The sequence below is a fragment of the Megalobrama amblycephala genome, linkage group LG16, assembly GCF_018812025.1.
Source record: "Megalobrama amblycephala isolate DHTTF-2021 linkage group LG16, ASM1881202v1, whole genome shotgun sequence".
Taxonomy (NCBI): domain Eukaryota; kingdom Metazoa; phylum Chordata; class Actinopteri; order Cypriniformes; family Xenocyprididae; genus Megalobrama; species Megalobrama amblycephala.
The window spans coordinates 7996814-8018348 of record NC_063059.1 but is presented as its reverse complement, the minus strand read 5'-3'; the positions used below and the strand labels follow the sequence as shown (position 1 = coordinate 8018348).

General features: G+C 36.8%; 1 protein-coding gene across 1 annotated transcript in view; it reads left to right on the top strand.

The window, feature by feature from the left end:
- pds5b (PDS5 cohesin associated factor B) overlaps positions 1–21174 on the top strand; it is a 63145-nt gene extending 41971 nt beyond the window's left edge. Inside the window, 16 exon segments of the mRNA XM_048160128.1 lie at positions 1954–2022; positions 2296–2432; positions 6019–6142; positions 7203–7407; positions 8588–8702; positions 9003–9135; positions 10450–10569; positions 11063–11125; positions 11210–11352; positions 12800–12983; positions 12985–13026; positions 13028–13173; positions 13175–13270; positions 18462–18560; positions 20122–20233; positions 20366–21174. Coding sequence (XP_048016085.1) covers positions 1954–2022; positions 2296–2432; positions 6019–6142; positions 7203–7407; positions 8588–8702; positions 9003–9135; positions 10450–10569; positions 11063–11125; positions 11210–11352; positions 12800–12983; positions 12985–13026; positions 13028–13173; positions 13175–13270; positions 18462–18560; positions 20122–20233; positions 20366–20401 — 1824 coding nt within the window. The 3' untranslated portion in view covers positions 20402–21174.
- Positions 21175–21535: the final 361 nt, after the last annotated feature.

Genomic DNA, 21535 nt, shown 5'->3' with positions numbered 1-21535 from the left:
TTAACTCTTCTGTTTATTCAGCTACAGTGATGTGACGCGTGTTATCTTGCGGCAGGGCATGTTTTGAGTTTCTGTGCAAGAGCGCCCTCAGACTTTCAGATGGAGAAGCATTTACTACTGATCACAGAGCTGTACAGCTCTGACAAGCTGTGCATTAAAGGTGCTCTATGTAAGTTTTTGACTGTACTAAAGCATAAAAATACCATAATATGTTTGCACATATTTCTTAAACATGCTAAGTTCACATACTCGTTTCTCTTAAAACCATTGCTATAGCCAGTTATTTTACTTTGAAATGTGCGTTCCGTGTCGGAATTTCTGTTTTTGTTTTGGTCTTTGCAAGACCACACATTGCCCATTTACCCAATAGCATTTCACCACCCCGGGTTGCCAGTTGGCGGAAAACACATGGAGCAAATTGCAGCCATGGAAGCCAGTGAACAAACTGGGTCAGAGGTCGCAGATTCTACCCGACCTAAAAAGCCTCATCATCCATCTAAAAATCTCTATGAACGGGAGCATATTAAAATGCGATATCAACTCATCATAACTTAATAAATCAATAAATCGACTAATTATCTTACACTGTGTAAAGATCATTGCACACTGAGTCCGAAATTCGCATGCGAAACTTTCGCACGTTAAAAAATAAATTCGACCTCACGTTATGTCAATCGGATTTGCACACTGCCTCCGAAACTTTCGTCCGTCAAAAAAATATTCGGATCAGGTTCGATTTTCTGCGTTTTTCGCATCCGTGGTACGCATTTTGAGAGACGTTTTGACAATTCAGAGCCACCGTACACGAACGCAAAAATCCAGAATGCTATCTGACAAGTTGATCCACGTCGTCTACAGCACAAAACAGCAGCAATGAATGACATACAATGTGAGGAATACAAAGAGACCGAATATAAAGACAGATTGTGCCAGTAGTAAAGCATCAAACAGAGCCACTGACATCCTGAAGTAATCTTTGAAACGCTCGGGATAATCACGCAGCTCCTTGATGAGGTGAACTCTCCTTTCTCTCTATGCAATCTCGGGATTGAATGGACCCAATATTTCCTCTTTCTTTTTCTCCTTCTAAGAAGAGAGGAGACACTCGTGCTCACTGCTGCTTGAAGACTTCATTTTTTTTTTTTCTTCTTTTTTTTTTTTCTGTTGCGTGTCTTTAGACTGGCATCCCGTGTGAGCATCGAGTCTGCCAGTACCCATTTCAACCACTAGCTATTGAAAATATTTCACTGTTATTAACAATACATTCCAATGTCTTAATGCCAAAAATAATAAATAGAACATTCATACGATTAAAATATAATTAAAAAATTATTAAATGTTAATATTTGTTCATAAAGCCTCAAAGGAAGTATACAAAATAATGACTTTGTTCTTAAGGTCAGTTTGAACGTGTACTAACATGACATTAGACATTAAATCACCATTATTAGTATAATGATTAATCATCAGCCAAGGTTTCATGATCGTGACAGCCCTGCTGATAATGAATATCGTAGCTGGTCGAGAGAACGGCATTAAATATGCATGTGTTGTTTATTTGCCTGTAGCATGAACTAATTTAGACTTATTGAATTAATGTGATTTTATGGGGATGTGCTTGCTTAAGGCTTAAATCATCCCAGTATAATTATGAGGGTAAATGGCTAAGAAAGTTCAGAATGTATCAAACAGATGAGATCCCGTTTACTGATCTCATTTGATTGACCTTGTGGGCACAGTTTCATTTTGCAGTGGTTTTAAATAAAGTTTTGTGCTTTAATACACATAGACGTGTGACACGTCATTTGTCTCCTCGCCTCTATTACAAGAAGCGTGCTTATTTTTAGTTGTAACCTTGTTAACAAACTTTCAGACCAAGCAATAAAGGATTCTCCTCACTCTCGGGTTTTTGAGGCATCTGATACTGATCTAGATTTTCTGTTTGCTGCAAAGATTCCTGGCAAGAAAACCACCAAGCTGTGGGTCCCAGATGATGAAGTCTCTCCTGAAACATTGGCTAAGGTGAGACACTCAGTAAATAAATCACAACTTCAACTAAGATTTGTCTTTTGCCATTTATTATTCATTTTTATTGAAGAAAGTACCAGAGTGATTCACATCTCAGCCTGTATTGCATTGATTCCCAACCGATATGGCTAGACAGGTTCTTTTTTCTGTTATTTTTTTTTTTTTTTTCTCTTTGTAAATAAATGACACCTGAACTTGCAGCCACAGGAGATGATGCTAGCGAGTAAAGTAAGAGTTCAATGTTCCTCTGTCTCTGTTTCGTTTCAGATTCAGGGTCTGAAACTGATGGTCAGGTGGCTGCTTGGCGTGAAGAACAACCAGAGTAAATCTGGCAACTCCACTCTGAGAATGCTGACGGCTATTCTGAGCAGCGATGGCGATCTGACGGAGCAGGGCAAGATGGGGTGAGTGGCACTTTGAACCAAACACACATGCCCTAAAGGCATAGTTCCAAATCCTTCAATAGTGACTATTGTGAGCTGTAGTGTAAAAAGAAAATAAATGATTTTCATGATTTTTAAGAGCCCTCAAAAACAGAGCATTTACATCAGACAAATAAACTACTGTTCAAAAGTTTGTAAAGATCCGAAAGATAATCTTGTGGTCACCAAGGCTGCATTTATTTGATCAAAATACAGTAATATTGTGAAATTATTAGAATATAAAATAACTGTAATCATTCAAATGTGTTGATTTTGGGCTCTAGAAACTTTTATCAGTGTTAAAAGAATTTTTTTTATGCAAAACTATTAGTGTTGTCACGGTACCAAAATTCCAGTAGTCGTTACCGATACCATGAAAATTTTACGGTTCTCGGTACCAATTTCGGTACCACAGCAAAATCTGTTGGAACTATTTTACCATTTTATATAGCCTATTTTAAAAACATTAAATATGATTTGTGTGTATAATATTGGCTACCTCAATGAAATAAATTTTGAAATATAAAAAAAATAAATAAATGCTCAAACATCCATTTTGTTCTGTTGAAAAAAACAGCATATGCTGGTAAGGTAGGTTTTGAAGCTGGTATGCTGGTTTGAGCTGGTTTATGATGGTCAAGTGCTGGTCCATGCTGGTCCTGAGCTGGTTCATTCTGCTCCAAAACTGGACCATGCTGGTCCTAAGCTGGTCCTGGGCCAGCATGGACCAGCATAGGGCCAGCATAAACCAGCTCAAACCAGCATACCAGCTTCAAAACCAACCAGCATATGCTGGGTTTTTTTCAACAGGGGTAACAGACGTGCGTGTTTATTTGAGCTATTCCATCAGTGAAACAACACACTACAGCCTGTAAAACTATATGAAATAAATATCGGTTAATAATGGTAACCTAAATAATAAGAAAATTAAATATTATTTAAAAAAAATATTCGTTTTTTATTTCCGCTCAAAGATGCGTCATATAGCCAAAGTCCCGTTATTAGTCTTTGATAAAGCCTACCTGCTCTGCGCTATGAGAGGGATAGGGACACGAGCAGGAAAGAGACCATTTCTCTTTAATATCTTCGTTATATCCTGATGTTACAAGCAACTGACACTTGTTGTAAAAGGTCTGAAGAGCGAGTTTTATCCTCCGCAGGGGCAAGACATTCAGGCTATGTTTGATTTAGCGCTGTCAGAGAAAACGGAAGTAAAAATCATCAGCGTGTGTGAGAGACGCGCTATACAAATAAACTTGACGTGCCTTATAAAGTCTAATAACAAGCACAAACTCTGTTAAATAGAAACTGACGTGCAAGCAAAAAGGTTTCTGTCCTGCGGTGTTTTTTTCTACTTTACCACAGTAAATAATGCGAATAGCCTATAATAGGCCTAAATGCGAACGAAAGAAACGTTATAATCCCCTGCGTGAGTGAAGATTTGGGAAAAGAAACAGATTCCATGTTCAGTGGAATAACTAATGGAATATTGTTAAATTCTCTGCTAATCAGGTGACCAGATCGCGATTCGGAAAACAGAATACATAGATTAAATGTATGGACTCGCGTGCCTCTCATTCGGCACGAACCAAAATGTTTCCATGGCTGCGATGTCACATTTCATTTCTAACCTATTATTTCTTTTGTAAACAAAGTTTTGTGCTTCACTCTTGTCATATTCAAGTAAATACTGGCACAGCCCTATCAGTGGGTACCAAATATCGGGTATATTCTCGGTACTACCGGTACTACAAAAATGCTGGTATTGTCACATTTTCAAAATTTCAGTACCGACTTAGTACCGAAGTACCGGTACTTTTGACAACACTACAAACTATTATACATTTTTCAGCATTATTTAGTGAATAGAAAAACCACATTTGTTTGAAATAGAAAAATTTTGTACATTTATAAGTTTCTTTACTGTCACTTTTGATCAGTTGACCCTTTGCTGGGAGTTTGATTGATGGGACAATCTAACCAATCATAATCGAAACCTCCGTTATTTTCGACAAAGCAGTCAGGGGATTTAGTAGATTAACGTTGGTGGACTTGAACTTGAAAAATGGTGTGTACTGACATCTTTCCGCAGTTGAAACAACATTTCTTCTGATGTTCATTCATGTTTTTTTGATGCTATAAATGAACTAGTAGGAAGAGATGAACGGTTCATGAGCCGCTTGAACTGAGGCGCTAAAGCGATCTGTCACAACACATTAAAGAGCCACAAAATAGTAGTTGTTTAAACTTCTTTAAAAATTACAAAATTTGAGACTTTCATATCAAAAGTAACTTGCTCTGTCTTGTCTGTCAACGTGTTGTTAGTGTCCTCTTTGATCCGCGATGTATATTTTTAACTGTGTAAGAACTTGATGTGTGGCGTGAGAATGACATGGCTTGTCGGACATAGCAACAGTTACTAAAGAGGGCGGGTATTTGTGAACGGTCAAGTGAATACATTCTTTCTGAATAAAAGTATTGAAGGATTAGTTCACCCAAAAATGAAAATTATCCCATAATTTACTCACCCTCAAGCCTCCTTTGGTGTATATGACTTTCTTCTTTCAGCCAAACACAGTCATAGTTAAAGTAAAAAAAATTCTGGCTCTTCCAAGCTTTATAATGGGAGTGAATAGTAACTGAGATTTTGAATCCCAAAAAAGTACATCCATCCATCATAAAAGTAATCCATACGATTCCAGGGGGTTAATAAAGGCCTTCTGAAATGAAGCGATGTGTTTTTGTAAGAAAAATATCCATATTTAAAACTTTTTAAACTAGAATCACTGGCTTCCGTATGAGAATCAATTTCAGCAGAAGAGTGAACTTTGACCCAACGCATGACGTATTGTCAAACACGGAAGCACAGAGGATGGATCAAAACAAGAGAAATGTCAGAGGAGTGCAAGAGGCGTCTATTATGCCGGAACTCAACTCTCTCATGAATGTGCAGATGGATGTTACTAGAAGCTAGTGATTATGGTCTATAAATATGGATATTTTTCTTAAAAAAAAAACGCATCACTTCACTTCAGAAGGCCTTTATTAACCCCCTGGAGCCATATGGCTTTTATGATGGATGTGCTTTTTTGGGATTCAAAGTCTCAGTTATTATTCACTCCCATTATAAAGCTTAGAAGAGCCAGAATATTTTTTTTAATATAACTGTCCGAAAGAAGAAAGTCATATACAACAAGGGTGGCTTTAGGGTGAGTAAATTACGGGATAATTTTAATTTTGGGTGAACTAACCCTTTTTTTTACTGACCCAAAACTTTTGAACAGTGGTGTATATAAAATCATAAAAATGTAAAATTTATAGTTTTATATAATTAAATAAGTAATTTTAATATTCATTACACTTTTTTCACACATGAATTAGGGTTTTTTCTAGTCTTTCTACTTTCATTATAATATTATAATAGGAAACTCCAGCATCGCCATAAATTTATGAACACTTTTGCTGGAAAATGATGACATACATGGTAAAACATTACTGATGCTTTTATTTGTATGTTGTGATATGGGAGTGATTTTTATGTGCTGACTTTCTGTGTGTGGGTGTGCAGAAAGCCGGACATGTCTCGTCTGCGGCTGGCAGCCGGCTGTGCGATTCTTCGTCTTGCTCAGGAGCCATGTTACCATGAGATCATCACCCTGGAGCAGTACCAGCTCTGCGCCCTCGTCATCAATGTAAGACCCATCACCGGCTCTTTATCTGACTGCATGTTGGCCTGATGGAATTATCTCTTTAAAAAAAAAAAAAACAAAGATCATAACATTGTTTTAATGGGTTGCTCTGACTAACAGGCTTGTTGGTTTTGTAGTGATTCGCTGTATTCCATCACCTGTCACGCTTTGAAATCTTATCTGATGTTCACATTATGACCAGCATATCTTTGAGGAATCCTCACTTAACTGTTGGCTTCAGTGCCCTTGATTAAATCTCTTGAAAAGGGAAAAAAATAAAAATAAAAAATAGGGTGGGAATTAACTGGATTGTTGAAAATGGGCTTTTCAAATTAAAATGGAGCCAGACCAAATGTATGTTTGCAAAACCAATGCTTAATCAGACTGTGCAGGCTGTTGGATAATTTTAACTGACAGCCAAAAAGTGACATCAGAAGAAAAATAAAGTGGGTTCAGAGGAAGAAACAGATCAGTCTTTCACAGTAAGTCTAAATATGTGCGTTAAAGGGATAGTTCACCCAAAAATGAAAATTCTGTCATCATTTACTCAACCTCAAGTTGTTCCAAACCTTTATAAATTTCTTTGTTCTGAACACAAAGGAAGATATTTTGAAGAACGTTGTAACCAGGCCACTTTGGGGCACCATTGACTTCCATAGTAGGAAAAAAAAAACTACTATGGAAGTCAATGGTGCCCCAGAACTGTTCAGTTTAACACATTCTTCAAAATATCTTCCTTTGTGTTCAACAGAACAAAGAAAATTATACAGATTTTGAACAGCTTGGGGGTGAGTAAATGATGACAGAATTTAAATTTTTGGGTGAACTATCCCTTTAAGAAATTAAATGGGGTCCATTTTGATTTCACGTTGATCTGTACAGGAAACAAAAACGTTGTAGGTTCAAACCATGCAGGTTTGGACAGCTTTGCGAAAACCTGATGGTGGCACTTAACCTTGGGTCACTCCAGGGTTATTGTTCCTGGAGTGTTTTGTAAACCGTTGATCAAAAGCATCAGCTAAATGACTCATTAGGAACTAATGAGTCCTCTTGTCTTTTTCAGGACGAGTGCTACCAGGTGCGACAGGCCTTCGCCCAGAAGCTGCACAAAGGTCTGTGCAGATTGCGTCTGCCACTGGAGTACCTGGCCGTGTTCACGTTGTGTGCCAAAGACCCGGTGAAGGAGCGCAGGGCGCATGCCCGTCAGTGCCTGGTCAAAAACATCAACTTGCGCAGGGAATACCTGAAACAGCATGCAGCAGTCAGTGGTAAGGAGAGTTTGTCTAAATCTTGCTCTAAAGGCAAGGGCTAGAATCGAGAACCGATTCTTATTCATTATCACTTATTTGGTTCATTTAGGTTTAATTAGGTGTTTGTTTAATACAGAGATACTGTAAGTAAATGGTTTCTATAATGTTGATGGGAGTTGACAACACATCTTTCTGTTATGTTACATGCAATAACAAACATACAGCACCACTGATCAGTCAGTTTTTCCAACAAATGACTCTTCCGAGTTGGTTCTTTTAATGAATCTGTACAAAAAGATTAATTCCTGCCCAGTTTGAGCTACTTGCATTTCTATTTGATTTTAGAGTCACAATCTGACTCCAAAATGATTTTCAAAATAATTTACTTTTTCTTTTGTTTTTTTTAGTAGTAGTAGTAGTAGTAGTAGTAGTAGTAGTAGTAGGCAGTTTTTGATTGAAGTGTGCTGTTTATTACCTTGTTTTCAGTTGAAGTTTATATAGACTTTAAATGAATCAATACAAAAAGATTCATTCTCATCAAACTCAAGCCACTACTGCATTATAGGGATGGAAATCTTTAGGCACCTCACGATTCATTTAGATTTGATTCAGGTAGCCATTCCAAAATGATTCTCATTGCATCTTAATCTCTTCAGCAACATCATTTATTAATTATTAATGTAAAAATTGCTTTTTGGGGGGGGTTGATCCACCTTCCAAAAAGAATTACAATGAATAAATCGGTTTAAGATATGAATGGTTATTTGCGGTGAGAGTACTTTTAAATACTAAAGAATCATTCAGGAATCAGAAGCAGAATCAAATTCCCTATTAAATTGTGCTAGTGATCTTAATGAGTTAATATTCATGCTTTCAGCACAGTGAAATGTTTAGATTCTCAGCTGAACTGTTCATCAGGGTCATTATGCAGAAGATGCTGTTGTTAGGTCTGTCCTGTCAGGTGGATTTGTCGGTTTCTTCTGTTGCTTTTGGAATGAATTCATTGCACGTCAGCGTTTTTTGATTTGTTAGTTTCAGACCCTTGGAGAATGGGAACCTTTTCCAATTTTGATTCATATTTATGAACCACAGTACAAACCTATGCTATTGTAAAATATTGTGGGCCCTGGAAAGTGCCCAGGATTTTATAACTCACATTATCATAATGTGTGTGTGTGTGTGTGTGTGTGTGCTGCAGAGAAGCTGATATCACTCCTGCCGGAGTATGTGGTGCCATATGCAATTCACCTTTTGGTCCACGACCCAGACTACGTGAAAGTCCAGGACATTGAGCAGCTCAAAGACATCAAAGAGTGAGTCCACACGAGCTCCATTGGCTTCTCTTCCATCTTTAATCGGAGAATGTTTATCTCTTCATTAGGTTGTTATTTCATGCTCTGATAATGTCATATGCATAATTTGGATGAGATATTCTTTACCAATATGTTACTCTTCAAATTTTCATAAACAGTGCAGAAAATGTGCAGTTTGTTAGATGTTTGGCTGGCTGCCGAAAACACTGATAAATGGTGTTCCAGAGCTGCCATCTGCCTTTAATCTTGAAAATGATGTTTCTCTCTCCCTTCCTCTCTCTCTCATATCTTTTCCTTCAGGGCTTTATGGTTTGTTTTGGAAATCCTAATGGCCAAAAATGAAAACAACAGCCATGCGTTTATCAGGAAAATGGTGGAAAACATAAAACAGACAAAAGATGGACAGTGTCCGGACGATGCCAAGATTAATGAGGTTCGTCTTGTTTCAGGGATGCTTTGCTTTTCTCATGGCTATTCAAAGGTTGTTCTAACAGGGAAAATCTTGGAAATTCCTTGGAAATATCAAGGAATTTTTAAATATAAATGATTTTCAGAACTGGCCATTCATGAAGTACTAACAAAACATGTAAATGTCTAACAGTCATCAGTAGATAGAGATCAGTCTATCTATTTAAAAGTTTATTTTTGACATTTCTACACTGAGAATAGTCATCTAAATGAATCATTAAAGATTGGAAAATATGCATGTAAATATTTATTTATTTATTTTTTATTTTTTTGCAAGGATGCATTAAATTGATTCAATTTCTTTTGAACTTTCTATTCATCAAAGTTTCCTGGGAAAAAAAAAAATTTGTTTAGTTTTCCACAAAAAAAAATATTAAACAGCACAACTGTTGGAGCAGCAAATCAGCGTATTAGAATGATTTCTGAAGGATCATGTGACACTGAAGACTGGAGTGATGATGCTGAAAATACAGCTTTGCCATCACAAGAATAAATTACATTTTAAATGACATTTTAAAATATATTAGAATATAAAATATTTCACAATATTTCTCTTTTTACTGTATTTTTGAAATAATTACAGCCTTCTTTCAAAAACATTTTAAAACTGACCCCAAACTTTTAAAAGGTAAACATAAAGGACTGGAAGTAATTTACATGCATTGTTAAAAAGTTGTTGGAACCTTGTTTTTAATTTACAATACATTGTACTGCTGTTGACTTCTGGTAGTATCCATTGACATTTTTGTAAGACAATATTTAGCATCTTTGTGCTCTGTAAACATGATTATTTATAAATGTCAGGGTGGGCGATATGACCAGAATCTTATCAGTATAGAAGTAATTTTATTTCACAATAATGGTATATATCACTATATAGTTATTTTTTATTTTAAATAAGGTTTTTATGAAATCAGAATTTTGAGATTTCATCATTCCTCTCGCCAATTTGAATGTTCAAGCCCAGTAAGGCAGCAAAAAGAACCTTAGTACTTTAGTACAAAAAGAACTGTTTAGACAGTGCACGTAAATACAGAAATGAGTTCTTTCACTGCTTATTGTGCTTCAATGGTTTAAAATCACTTGTTCTTAAACAGCAAATGATCTTAAAGCCGTGCAAATGATTCTTTCATGACTCTGCAGCATGGCAGCATTGAGACGATAGTCTAAAATCTCTACTGGTTGACACATTTCTACCGGTTTTGTCTACCGGTATATCGCCCACGCCTATATAAATGTATTTATTTACACTGTTCTCAATTCTCTCTCTCCTCTCTAGAAACTGTACACAGTGTGCGATGTAGCCATGAACATCGTCATCTCCAAGAGCACCACATACAGTCTAGAGTCGCCTAAAGATCCTGTACTGCCTGCACGCTACTTCACACAACCTGACAAGGTGCTTAACCTTAGTTTTAGAAGTATCAGGGATTTTTAGGGGAGGGGGGGATTACGGGAATTTTTTTGCTGAAAAAGGGATAGGAAAGTGAATGAGAGAGCTAGTATGGGATTGTGACTGGATTTGAACCCGTATCTCCCATAAACAGCAGCTCTTTATTTATGTATCATGGAAACTATACGTTTCTACCCTGGAAAAGTCAGAAATTTATGAAATCTTAAAGAGTAATTGAAATTTCTGTACTAGTGTATATAAAATTTTCTTAAGCCCAGCCCTAAAAATAATTCTTTGAATGCAGTCTCAGAAATAAAATAAAATAAATGTAACACATTTATCTAGTCAGAAGTCATAGAAGTTGATGGGTCAGCAGGTGTGGAAGCCCTGCTGCTGGTACAAACTTTAAATCGGTTTGCAAGTTGAATCAGATGTCTGTTCAAATTGATTTTTCTCCCACTCGATGACTTTGTATTTCAATGTCCTTGCTGCCTTTCAGAATTTCAGTAACACGAAAAACTATCTGCCTCCCGAGATGAAATCGTTCTTCACTCCAGGAAAGGTACATATTTGCCTTTTATTCTGTGCTTTTAACCTTCATCAGTCCAATAGGACTGTGAGATTGACTGCCTGATTCTCTTTGCAGCCTAAGGCAGCAAACGTGCTGGGCGCCGTGAACAAACCTCTGTCCGCCACAGGAAAACTGCAGACCAAACTCTCACGCATGGAGACCATCAGCAACGCCAGCAGCAACTCCAACCCCAGCTCCCCCGGCCGCAGTAAAGGACGGTTAGTGTCACAAACGCACAAACATGTGAGATAACTGATATACAGTACTGTTCAAAAGTTTGGGATAAGAAAGATTTTTTTACTTTCTTAAAATTCAATTTATAATCAGCAAGGATGCATTAAATTTACTAAAAGTGACAGTAAACACATTTATGTTACAAAAGATTTGTATTTCAAATAAATGCTATTCTTTTGAACTTTCTATTGATCAAAGAAAATTTTCAAGGTTTCCACAAAAATATTAAGCAGCACAACTGTTTTTAACATTAATAATAATAAATGTTTCCTGAGCACAAATCATCAAATCATTCATTTTTAGCAGTTCAGTTCATTCGGATTGTTGTTTTTTATTTAGCAATTCAAGAATAATGGATTCTCCAGTTTACATTTGCATGTAAATTTTACAAAAGAAGTAGTTACATGTTCTTTTTTTTGTAGTAAACAATTTTCTTTTCAAATATACTTTTCATCGCCAAGTTTTTGGGTAGTTACACAAAATTCTACATTATATTTAAAAAGTTTACGAATGTTTTGCAATTTGGTTAAACCAATTAATTAACAACCAACGTAAAGACAGTTTGCTTCGTAATCTGAACTCACTATAGGTTGTAGGGGAAAACACCATGTCACGGCTAGAGATGGCTTTTGCTCTTAATGCTCTGAATGCAAGAAACAACCCATCTGACTGACGATTTTGTAGTTTAGAACATCCTTAAAACTACATATTTGTTGCGTGATCTGTTCAGTAGCATAAATTTGTTCTAGATGTGTCCAGTAAAACCAATGGTGGTGTGCATAAATACACAAGCATTATAAATAACATGTGACACACTTCCTCTCCTAAATCTGTAATATTGTTATAAAATCTGAGCTGCCTGCAGTTTGATCTCAAGCCTCATCTGAATCCATTTTAGACGTTAAACCTAATTTTTTTTATACTGCAAAATCTGGCTGTGGTATTAACATCCTGCTGTGGACTAAACAAGCTCTATTGAAGTCATGGTGCTCGGTAATCATACCGCCTTTCAGCATCCACACGAGTGAAAGCAGGATGGGTAGGCGTGCGGTGGCTGTCTGCAGTCACTCGGTTATTGAATAGGTGTCATTGAGATTCTTTTGAATGGAGTGTTTTATGGATCTGTGTCACGAAGGCACAGTAATTGCTGTTTCCTTTTACCTGTGCTACACTGAAAGAGCACTCTGGGGATGTACTGCTCAGTGGCATTGAGATGACTCATGTCGTCCCTCGAGATTTACAATGGCCAAACTCGTAGGTGTCTTTATAATGTGACCAAGACAAACAGATGAGAAATGCCTTGAAGTTTGTCTTTAATTATTGATTTCTTCACATTCTTTAATTAGTAGCTCATGGCCTTTTACAAGATTTATAAAAAATTCAAAGAGTAACTTGTCTCGCACCGTATGTGCATTACTTTTCTCACCCCAGACTGGACTCGGCTGATGTGGACCACAGCGAGAATGAAGACATTTCAATGAAGAGCCCATCTGAGACAGAAAAGCCCAGCAGGGGGCGCAAGCGAGGCACTGCAGCCAACCAAGACGACAAGGGCCAGGAGCCCAAACCCAAGCGGGGCCGGAAGAAAGCAGCCAACACGAGCACTGATGATGCCTGAGGACCAGTGGGGCGAGGACAGCAGCATGGCAGAGACGACCTATGGAGACCGAAGACGAACAGAACAGCCCACCCAAGAGGGGGCGGCGAGGACGGCCCCCCAAATCAGCAGCCGCAAAGGATGAGACACCCAGCAAGGGCAGGAGGGGTCGCAGGAAGGCTGCTCCACCTGTAGATGAGGAGAATGAAGGAAGAGCAGCAAGAGGAAGAGGAGGAGGATGAGGAGGATGCAGGAAGTGAGAATATGGAGGTGAAGCCCAAAGGCAGGCGAGGACGGAAACCAAGGTGAGTGGCTGCCTATATGCACTTCTATTCTTCTTTATCTTAATAATTAATAATAATATCATATATATGATAAAGTGTCAGTTGCTTTGGAGCAATGGGAGAAGACATGAAGATATTTGATGAGAATCTAAGGTTTATGTAGCCTTCAACCTTATATGGTGAAGGTTTGAACATAAATATTACCAGGTTTTTAATGGTTGCTCCATGAATGTTACAAATCTGTTAGATCTGCATGTAGGCCTGTGCCCCACTGGCGGCAGTGCGCTAAAGCATTTTTTTTTTTGTAAGTGAATGCTGTTTTCCGTGAATATTATGACACGAGTGAAGCACAAAGCTTTGTTTACAAAAGAAATAAGTCGCAACCATGGAAACTTTTGGATTTGTGTTGAATGAGTGCGGTACATGGGCCAATGTATTTAAGCCATTTGTTGGCTTAATATTCTGTTTTGTGATCTGGTCACCCGATTTTCCATTAATTTAACAAAATTCTATGAGTTATTCTACTGAACATAAAAATCTGTTTTTTTCCCCCAAAATCTCTACTCGTGTCTCACTCATTTTCGCAGTGGATTATAAACTTTTCTTTAGTGCTGTCAATTGATTAATAAAAAATTAAAAACGCTTAAGTTTTTATACAGGGAGTGCAGAATTATTAGGCAAGTTGATTTTTTGATCATATTTTTTTTCCAAGTACATTTTACCAATTCCAATCCACATCAATCATAATAACTACTATTAATATTGTTTTTAATCATTTATAAGTGATACATAATTGTTCATGAAGGCTGGAAATGAAAAATGCCTTATATTCAGGTGTGCAGAATTGTGCCAGAATCTGGCAGTAAGGTGTGGGAGTTCACTTTTAGTCCATCTCTTATCCTGAAATGTCCGTCTTGCAGATATGGACTAAAAATGATCTTCTAAAACTTACTGTCAGATTTTGGAAGATGAATTCTTCAAACAGTGGTACAAGAGGATGTGGTGCTGGTCCTTCAAGAGTCACTCTCAATCTGTCTGTCTATAAGGCCTATAAAAACCCAGTCTTAATGTATTTTATAACACTTCAGCTTGTGATTTTTATTAAGAGCGGGTCATTTTTTAGGATTCTTTAGCTAGCCTAAGTCTCTGAGATCCTGACACCTCACACTTCTGGAGACTCCAGGTAGGTTGCAGTTCTGGAAAATGGTGGCGCTGGAGACTAAAGGGTTCCTGATGGTTTCACACTTAATTCTTCACCTTAATTCTTCATTCTTTTGCAGTTAACATGCGTCTTTTCTTTTCCACCTGTTTTTGTATGACCCCGCTGACCCAATGAGCGTTTTGCTGTCCATTGGTCATGCTTTAACTTTGCAATTTCTAGTATTGCATTAGTATTGCGTCCTTCTCATGAGTATTTAATCATTTTTGACTTTTCAGTCTGAGTTAAATCTCTTTTTTGGCTCATTTGGCCTGTAAAAGAAAACCTGCCTAATAATTCTGCACACCTGAATAATAGGCGTTTTTCATTTCCAGCCTTCATGAACTATTATGTATCACTTATAAATGATTAAAAACAATATTAATGGTAGTTATTAAGATTGATGTGGATTGGAATTGGTAAAATGTACTTGGAAAAAAAATATGATCAGAAAATCAACTTGCCTAATAATTCTGCACTCCCTGTATGTTTTGAATATATTTTATAATGTCATAATTTCACAGTTAATCTCCAAATTAAAACAACATAAAGAAACAAAATGAAAGCAGTATATTTTAAATACTTACAAAAAATACATATTTTTATGAATGAAGGTCAGTATCACTGATACTAATACAGCTACTGATGTCTGGATGTAATAGATTTTTCCCCCAATTTTAAACATGAATTATAGCCATTCAACTTTAGTGTAATTGAAAGCTCTCTCTCTCTCTCTCTCTCTCTCTCTCTCTCTCTCTCTCTCTCTATATATATATATATATATATATATATATATATATATATATATATATATATATATATATATATATATATATATATATATATATAGTCCAGTCCAGTCCAGTCCAAAAGTTTGGAACCACTAAGATTTTTAATGTTTTTAAAAGAAGTTTCGTCTGCTCACCAAGGCTACATTTATTTAATTAAAAATACAGTAAAAAACAGTAATATTGTGAAATATTATTACAATTTAAAATAACTGTTTTCTATTTGAATATATTTCACAAAGTAATTTATTCCTGTGATGGCAAAGCTGAATTTTCAGCATCATTACTCCAGTCTTCAGTGTCACATGATCCTTCAGAAATCATTCTAATATGCTGATCTGCTGCTCAAGAAACATTTAATGTGTACAATTGTACAAAATATTTGTGTACAATATTTCTTTTCAGGATTATTTGATGAATAGAAAGTTCAAAAGAACAGTGTTTATCTGAAATCTAATCTTTTGTAACATTATAAATGTCTTTACTGCCACTTTTGATTGATTTAATGCATCCTTGCTGAATAAAAGTATTCATTTCTTTAATTTCTTTTCAAAAAAATAAAAATAAAAATTCTTACTGACCCCAAACTTTTGAACGGTAGTGTATAATGCTACAGAAGCTTTGTATTTCAGATAAATGCTGTTCTTTTGAACTTTCTATTCATCAAGGAATCCTGAAAAAAAAAAAGTACACAACTGTTTTCAACATTGAAAATAATCATAAATGTTTATTGAGCAGCAAATCAGCATATTAGAATGATTTCTGAAGGATCATGTGACACTGAAGACTGGAGTAACGATGCTGAAAATTCAGCTTTGCATCACAGGAATAAATTACTTTGTCAAATATATTTAAATAGTACACTGTTATTTTAAATTGTAATAATATTTCACAATATTACTGTTTTTTACTGTATTTTTAATTAAATAAATGTAGCCTTGGTGAGCAGACAAAACTTCTTTTAAAAACATTAAAAATCTTAGTGGTTCCAAACTTTTGGACTGTACTGTGTGTATGTATATGTTTTTTTTTTTTTTTTTACGTTTATTAGGCTTTAAAAACAACTTTTAATTTAAGTGAACTTAGAACAATCCTCACATAAACCCATAATAAATGTCATATTTACCTGTGCCTTTCCTACAGATAGGAAAAAATGCAGAAATTGAATAAAGTTACCAAACAGTCTGCACTGCATAATTTATAGCCTAAATTAAATATAGATAATCATTATTAAAGCTACAAAAGTTCTTTAGTCAAGAGCAGTAATTTTCTCTGTTGCCTTTGTTCTCTCATTATCTTCAATGACAGACGGCATTAATGGTTGCTGTCACTTTAAGAGCTGCCGCTGCTGCACATGACGCGGATCTCACACGCGTCGCACTTTCTCACAGCTCTTTACTTTCATTTTAAGACTTTAACTCGTTCAAGGCTGCTCTTATGAGGATACTCGACAAAACAGTTATTTTTGGCATTACTGTGCGTCGTGTGTGACAGGACATTCACAGACAGCGCATTCTCTTTTTGTCTTTTGGCTGGCTTAAATGGTTTAAAAGGATTTGCATGAATAAGAGTGTGATCATATATTGTAATGCTAGCCAAAGCATGACGGAAAAAACGCATGCTGCGTTAATGGCGTTAATATTTTTAATGCGTTAAACTGGAAAAAAAAAAATTATGTGTGCGTTAATGCGTGAATGTTGACAGCACTACTTTTCTTCCTTTTGTTCACTCTTAATGACTATTCACACCTTTACTGTTTCAATGTAGAAAAAGGCTGTAGGACAGATACCTTTTTACTTGCACATCAAATTCTGTTTAACAGTTTGCGCTTGTTAGACTTCAAGTTTATCAAGTTTACTAGGCACATCCAGTTTATTTGTATAGCACATTTCACACACACCTGTAATTTACTTTTGCTTTCTCTGGCAGCACAACATCAAATATAGCTGAAATGTCTTGCACTTGCAGAAAATAAAATTAGCTCTTCATACCTTTTACAACCAGTGTCAGTTGCTTTGGAACTTTGGGAGAAGACATGAAGATATTAGACAAAAGATGGTCTCTGTCCTGCTTGTGTCCCACATCCCTCTCAATGCGTAGGGCGCTATATATGATCACGCATTTATCTTGGTGGGGATATGTAAAACAGATGTTTTTTTTTATTTATTTATTTAACTTTCTTATATTACAAAAATTGCAATTATTTACGGATATTTATTTTAATGTTTTACAGGCTGTAGTGCGTTTCACTGGAAGTGCTAAAATGAACACTTTCATTACGAAACTTGAGCCTTGTTTGTTTTATGTTATTTTTTTTTTAATGTTTCAAAATATATAATTTAGGTCTACACCCAAGTTATAGAACTAACATTTGAAATAGTAAAAATGTATTTAACAGTTAGAATTAGTACAGAAATTTAATAATCAAATGTAAAAATAAAACTGTATGAAAAAATACTTCACTGTATGTATGAATTAAATATAAATTTATTCTTAATAAAGCTTAAAAAAAATTATTCAGTCAAGAGCAGTACGTTTTTTTTTTTTTTTTTTTTTTTTTTTTTTTTTTTCCTCTTTTGTTTGATTCACATTAATGGCACAGAGCAGCAGTATATTAGGCTGCTGTCACTTTTTTTCGAACCAAACGCATGGATCCATTATACTGATACACATTCGGTTTACACCCAACTAATTACATTCACTAATTACATTCACTTGAGATGCAACCGGCTGTGTTTACATGAATACTCTACACGATGGGCATTTTGACGTAATTGCGTGTGTTCGACCATACAAGATGTGAAAGAGATTTGAATTCATGATCGCATGCTGAGAGATGCAGCTTTCTGTGTGCGCGCTTACGCTGTGTGTCAGCACTACATTATTTTTTTCTTAGCTTATTGTGCTTAATAACATTTAAAATCGAGCATGTCCCAAATTCACAACCGCCTTCTGAGAGGCAGCTTTCTGTGCGCACACTTTGGCAGTGTGTCAGTCATCATGAGCACCACATCGAATGCCTTTTCAGGATATATGACGATTTATAACTTTTTAACATCCAAGCTCATCCCGCTCTTTATATTCTCATTCTTGCATTTCATCACTCTGAAGTGTCAATGCTATATATTTACATACCGCGATATACACAATATACCAAAATCTCTAACAATAGACATTTTATACCATGGAAATGAGAGACTATATATATAACGATCTTTCTTTGCAGAGCGGAGGTATCAGAGGCCGCCAGCGATTCTGTGGAATCCACACCTCAGAAAAGGAGAGGACGACCTCCAAAGTCACAGACAGCAGCTAGGAAAGCCAGGTACACAGACCCAAGTTGCTAAAAGTTCTCGACACTTAGGGGCTGTTTACACAACACCATTTTCAACTAAAAATGTGTTTTGGCCGTGAAAACGGTGACGCTGTGCACATGCGTATTGTGTGTTTAGTCTATCCACTTTTTTTTTTTTTTTTTTTTTTTTTCCAATGCTGAAATAAGGTGTTTTCTGTGAATGTGTGAGACTTCCGAAATATTAGCCGCTATAATGAGAAGAATATCAAAGTGCAGTAAACTGTAAAATAAGGTGGATAGGCACATAGTCTTTATTTACAAAATTGCCAACTATTTGTCAGGCATGAGATATACAGCGCATTAAGTCGTTTGCGTGGATCAGTGTAAAACGGGGATAGTTTTGATGTCGTTGTCATCTGTACAAAGAAAAAACTTTTCAGTTTTTTAGTACATTGTTGTCATGTAAACCTGCCCTTATGGTGCTTTTCCACTGTATGGTACGGTTCAGTACGGCTCAGTTTTTGGTGCTTTTCCACTGCATGGGGCTCTACTCGCTTAAATAGTACCACCTTGGTGGAGGTTCCAAGCAAGCCGTACCAATACTAAATGTGACTTGTAAATTGCAGATCACTGATTGGTCAGAGAGAATCGTCACTACCAGCGTCATTGGATTTGAAACACGAGACACCAAACCCGCTAGATTTAAATAGTCAGTAACAACCACCACAGTATCATTTGTACACAAAACGACTTGCTTTAAAGGTGCTATCTTTTTGTCGACTGAGAAACCAAAGACTGTTAGTGAGTTTTTGAAATGAGCGCATGCGCAAGAACACCCCCCCTCCTTCACAGCTCGTTTCGAGGGAACGCCTCCCAAAACTCGTGCACGAGTATCGGAACACGAGTGTTTACCACCGGCATTCGCTGTGTCGTGTTAGTGGATTCATTATGTCGGACTCACCGCAGGTAACTCATAATCTGCAGTTGTTACTCCTGTCTCCTGACAAAAACATTGCATGCGGCGCCTGTGGAGTGTGGAAAGTTACTGGAGCGCGCAGCCTGCGCTCGTCTCTCACAAGGAACGTCATGGCCAGTGATTGACAAGCCAGAGGGCCAATCGTTTACACGATGATTGCGTAAACGATTGGCTGATGTTTTTAAGGCCCTACCTCGTGCACAGATGATGTATATTAATATTCCTTTCAGTGCACCTAATAAATAGTTCTTTTATCAGTTAGTAAAGACGGTTTCAAGTAATATTGCAAAAATGTATAAAACAAAACATCCTCTGTAGCACCTTTAAACGACTGTCACACAGAACTTGAAAAAATAAATTGCTGTATCGTGGTCAGTAGATGAGGTGCAGACTCGTTGGTGGACGAGGAGCGGATCCACGGCAGTAGAGGCAGCACAACTATAATGATCAGTCTATAATCCCACCCACTTTGAAGCGGCACTAACTGCAATGGAAAAGCAAACCGAAAGTAAAGCGAGCCGTGCCGAGCCGAGCCGAAAAGTACCACGCGGTGGGTCTACATGTGTCTCTAGGTCTGCTTCATGGGTTTTATTTGAGTCATACAATCTATTTCAGTGGTGGGAGATCAAGAGCTGCCACCAACCAGGAAGAGGAGTCTGAAGAGGAGATGGACACAGCCCAACAGAGTGAAGAGGAAGAGGATGAGTCAGTGGACGCTTCACCTAAAGTGAGTTCCCTTTCTCCTCAATTCCCACAGTCATGGAAAGCCCAATTAGCTTATTTAAAAAGTTGTTGAATTGAAATTCATTGTTCAGAAACATTGAAACTTGAGAATATGTACTAATGACACGTTTTATAGGTGCGACGGAAGGTTGGAAGAAGGGACCGAAGATGAGTGCTTACGGAGACAAAATGCAAGATTGATTGGAGATTGCTATACTTAAGGAAAAAGTCCCAAAAAGAGGAATGAACTTCTGGAAAGTTTGGACTTTTTGGAGCCATGCATTTGCTTCAGCTGTATTTTGCCGTCTTTTTCTGCCGTATGCTTCTGCCCCACCTATCCACCATGACTCGTGGTTCGTTTTCCATTGTTACGTGTGCCGACTATGTGATCTTAATCTTATGAGAAAGAAAGTGTAAATAGTTTTTGGGCTCTTACTTTACCCCCACCCAAGGTTAGGGAGGCAACTTGTATAGCTTTTACCTCCAGCTTTAAATATATTGCACCAGCTGATCTGTCCAAGTAAAGGAAAAAAAAAAAAATCTGAAAAACTTTTAGCAGTACTGTATGTGTCCTGTGTGTCTTCTGTATATCATTCTGTACTGTGCTACACAAATAACCATTTTGTAGTTCCTTTTTTTATTTGTTTGTCATTTTATCCTTTCCTTTTTTAACCCTACTCATTTGTGTAATTCTTGTGTGCATATGGTTGTGCATGTGCAAATGTGCCTCTGCAGATAAAAGAAACACTGGTCTGATGATAAATTCATGTATTTGTTACATTTTACAGCCCAGTATTGATTTTATCAGTGTTTGAAACGGGGAGGAGATGGTACAGAGCATTGGTTTTAATATTGGCTGTGTTGGGAAACATTTGAAGATTCTTCCCCCACCACCAAAATCAGTTTTTCAGTCTGCTGAACCAATAAAATATTCTGTATAAATAACTTGCGTATTTGTTTATTGGTAAAGTGTTCATTTAGGCTGGAGTTTTCAAAGTTTTTATGCCACAGACCTCAAAATATTATGATTCCCTTTGAAGAATCCTCTTTCTTAAGTATAAAGGCAGCTATATAAGTATATGCTTTGTATACTGTGAAAAAGATTTAACATTTAATAAAATATCTGGGGATAAAAAATTCTTACAGCACTATTTAAAGGTGGGGTAAGCTATATTTCAAAAGCACTGTTTGGAAGTTAGTCGGGCCGACGCCAACAACAAACGTGTAACCAATCAGCATTAGAGGGTTTAAGACTGTCGAGGGGACAGAACGAACAAGCGGGAGATTTGAAGAAAGACTGCAGAAA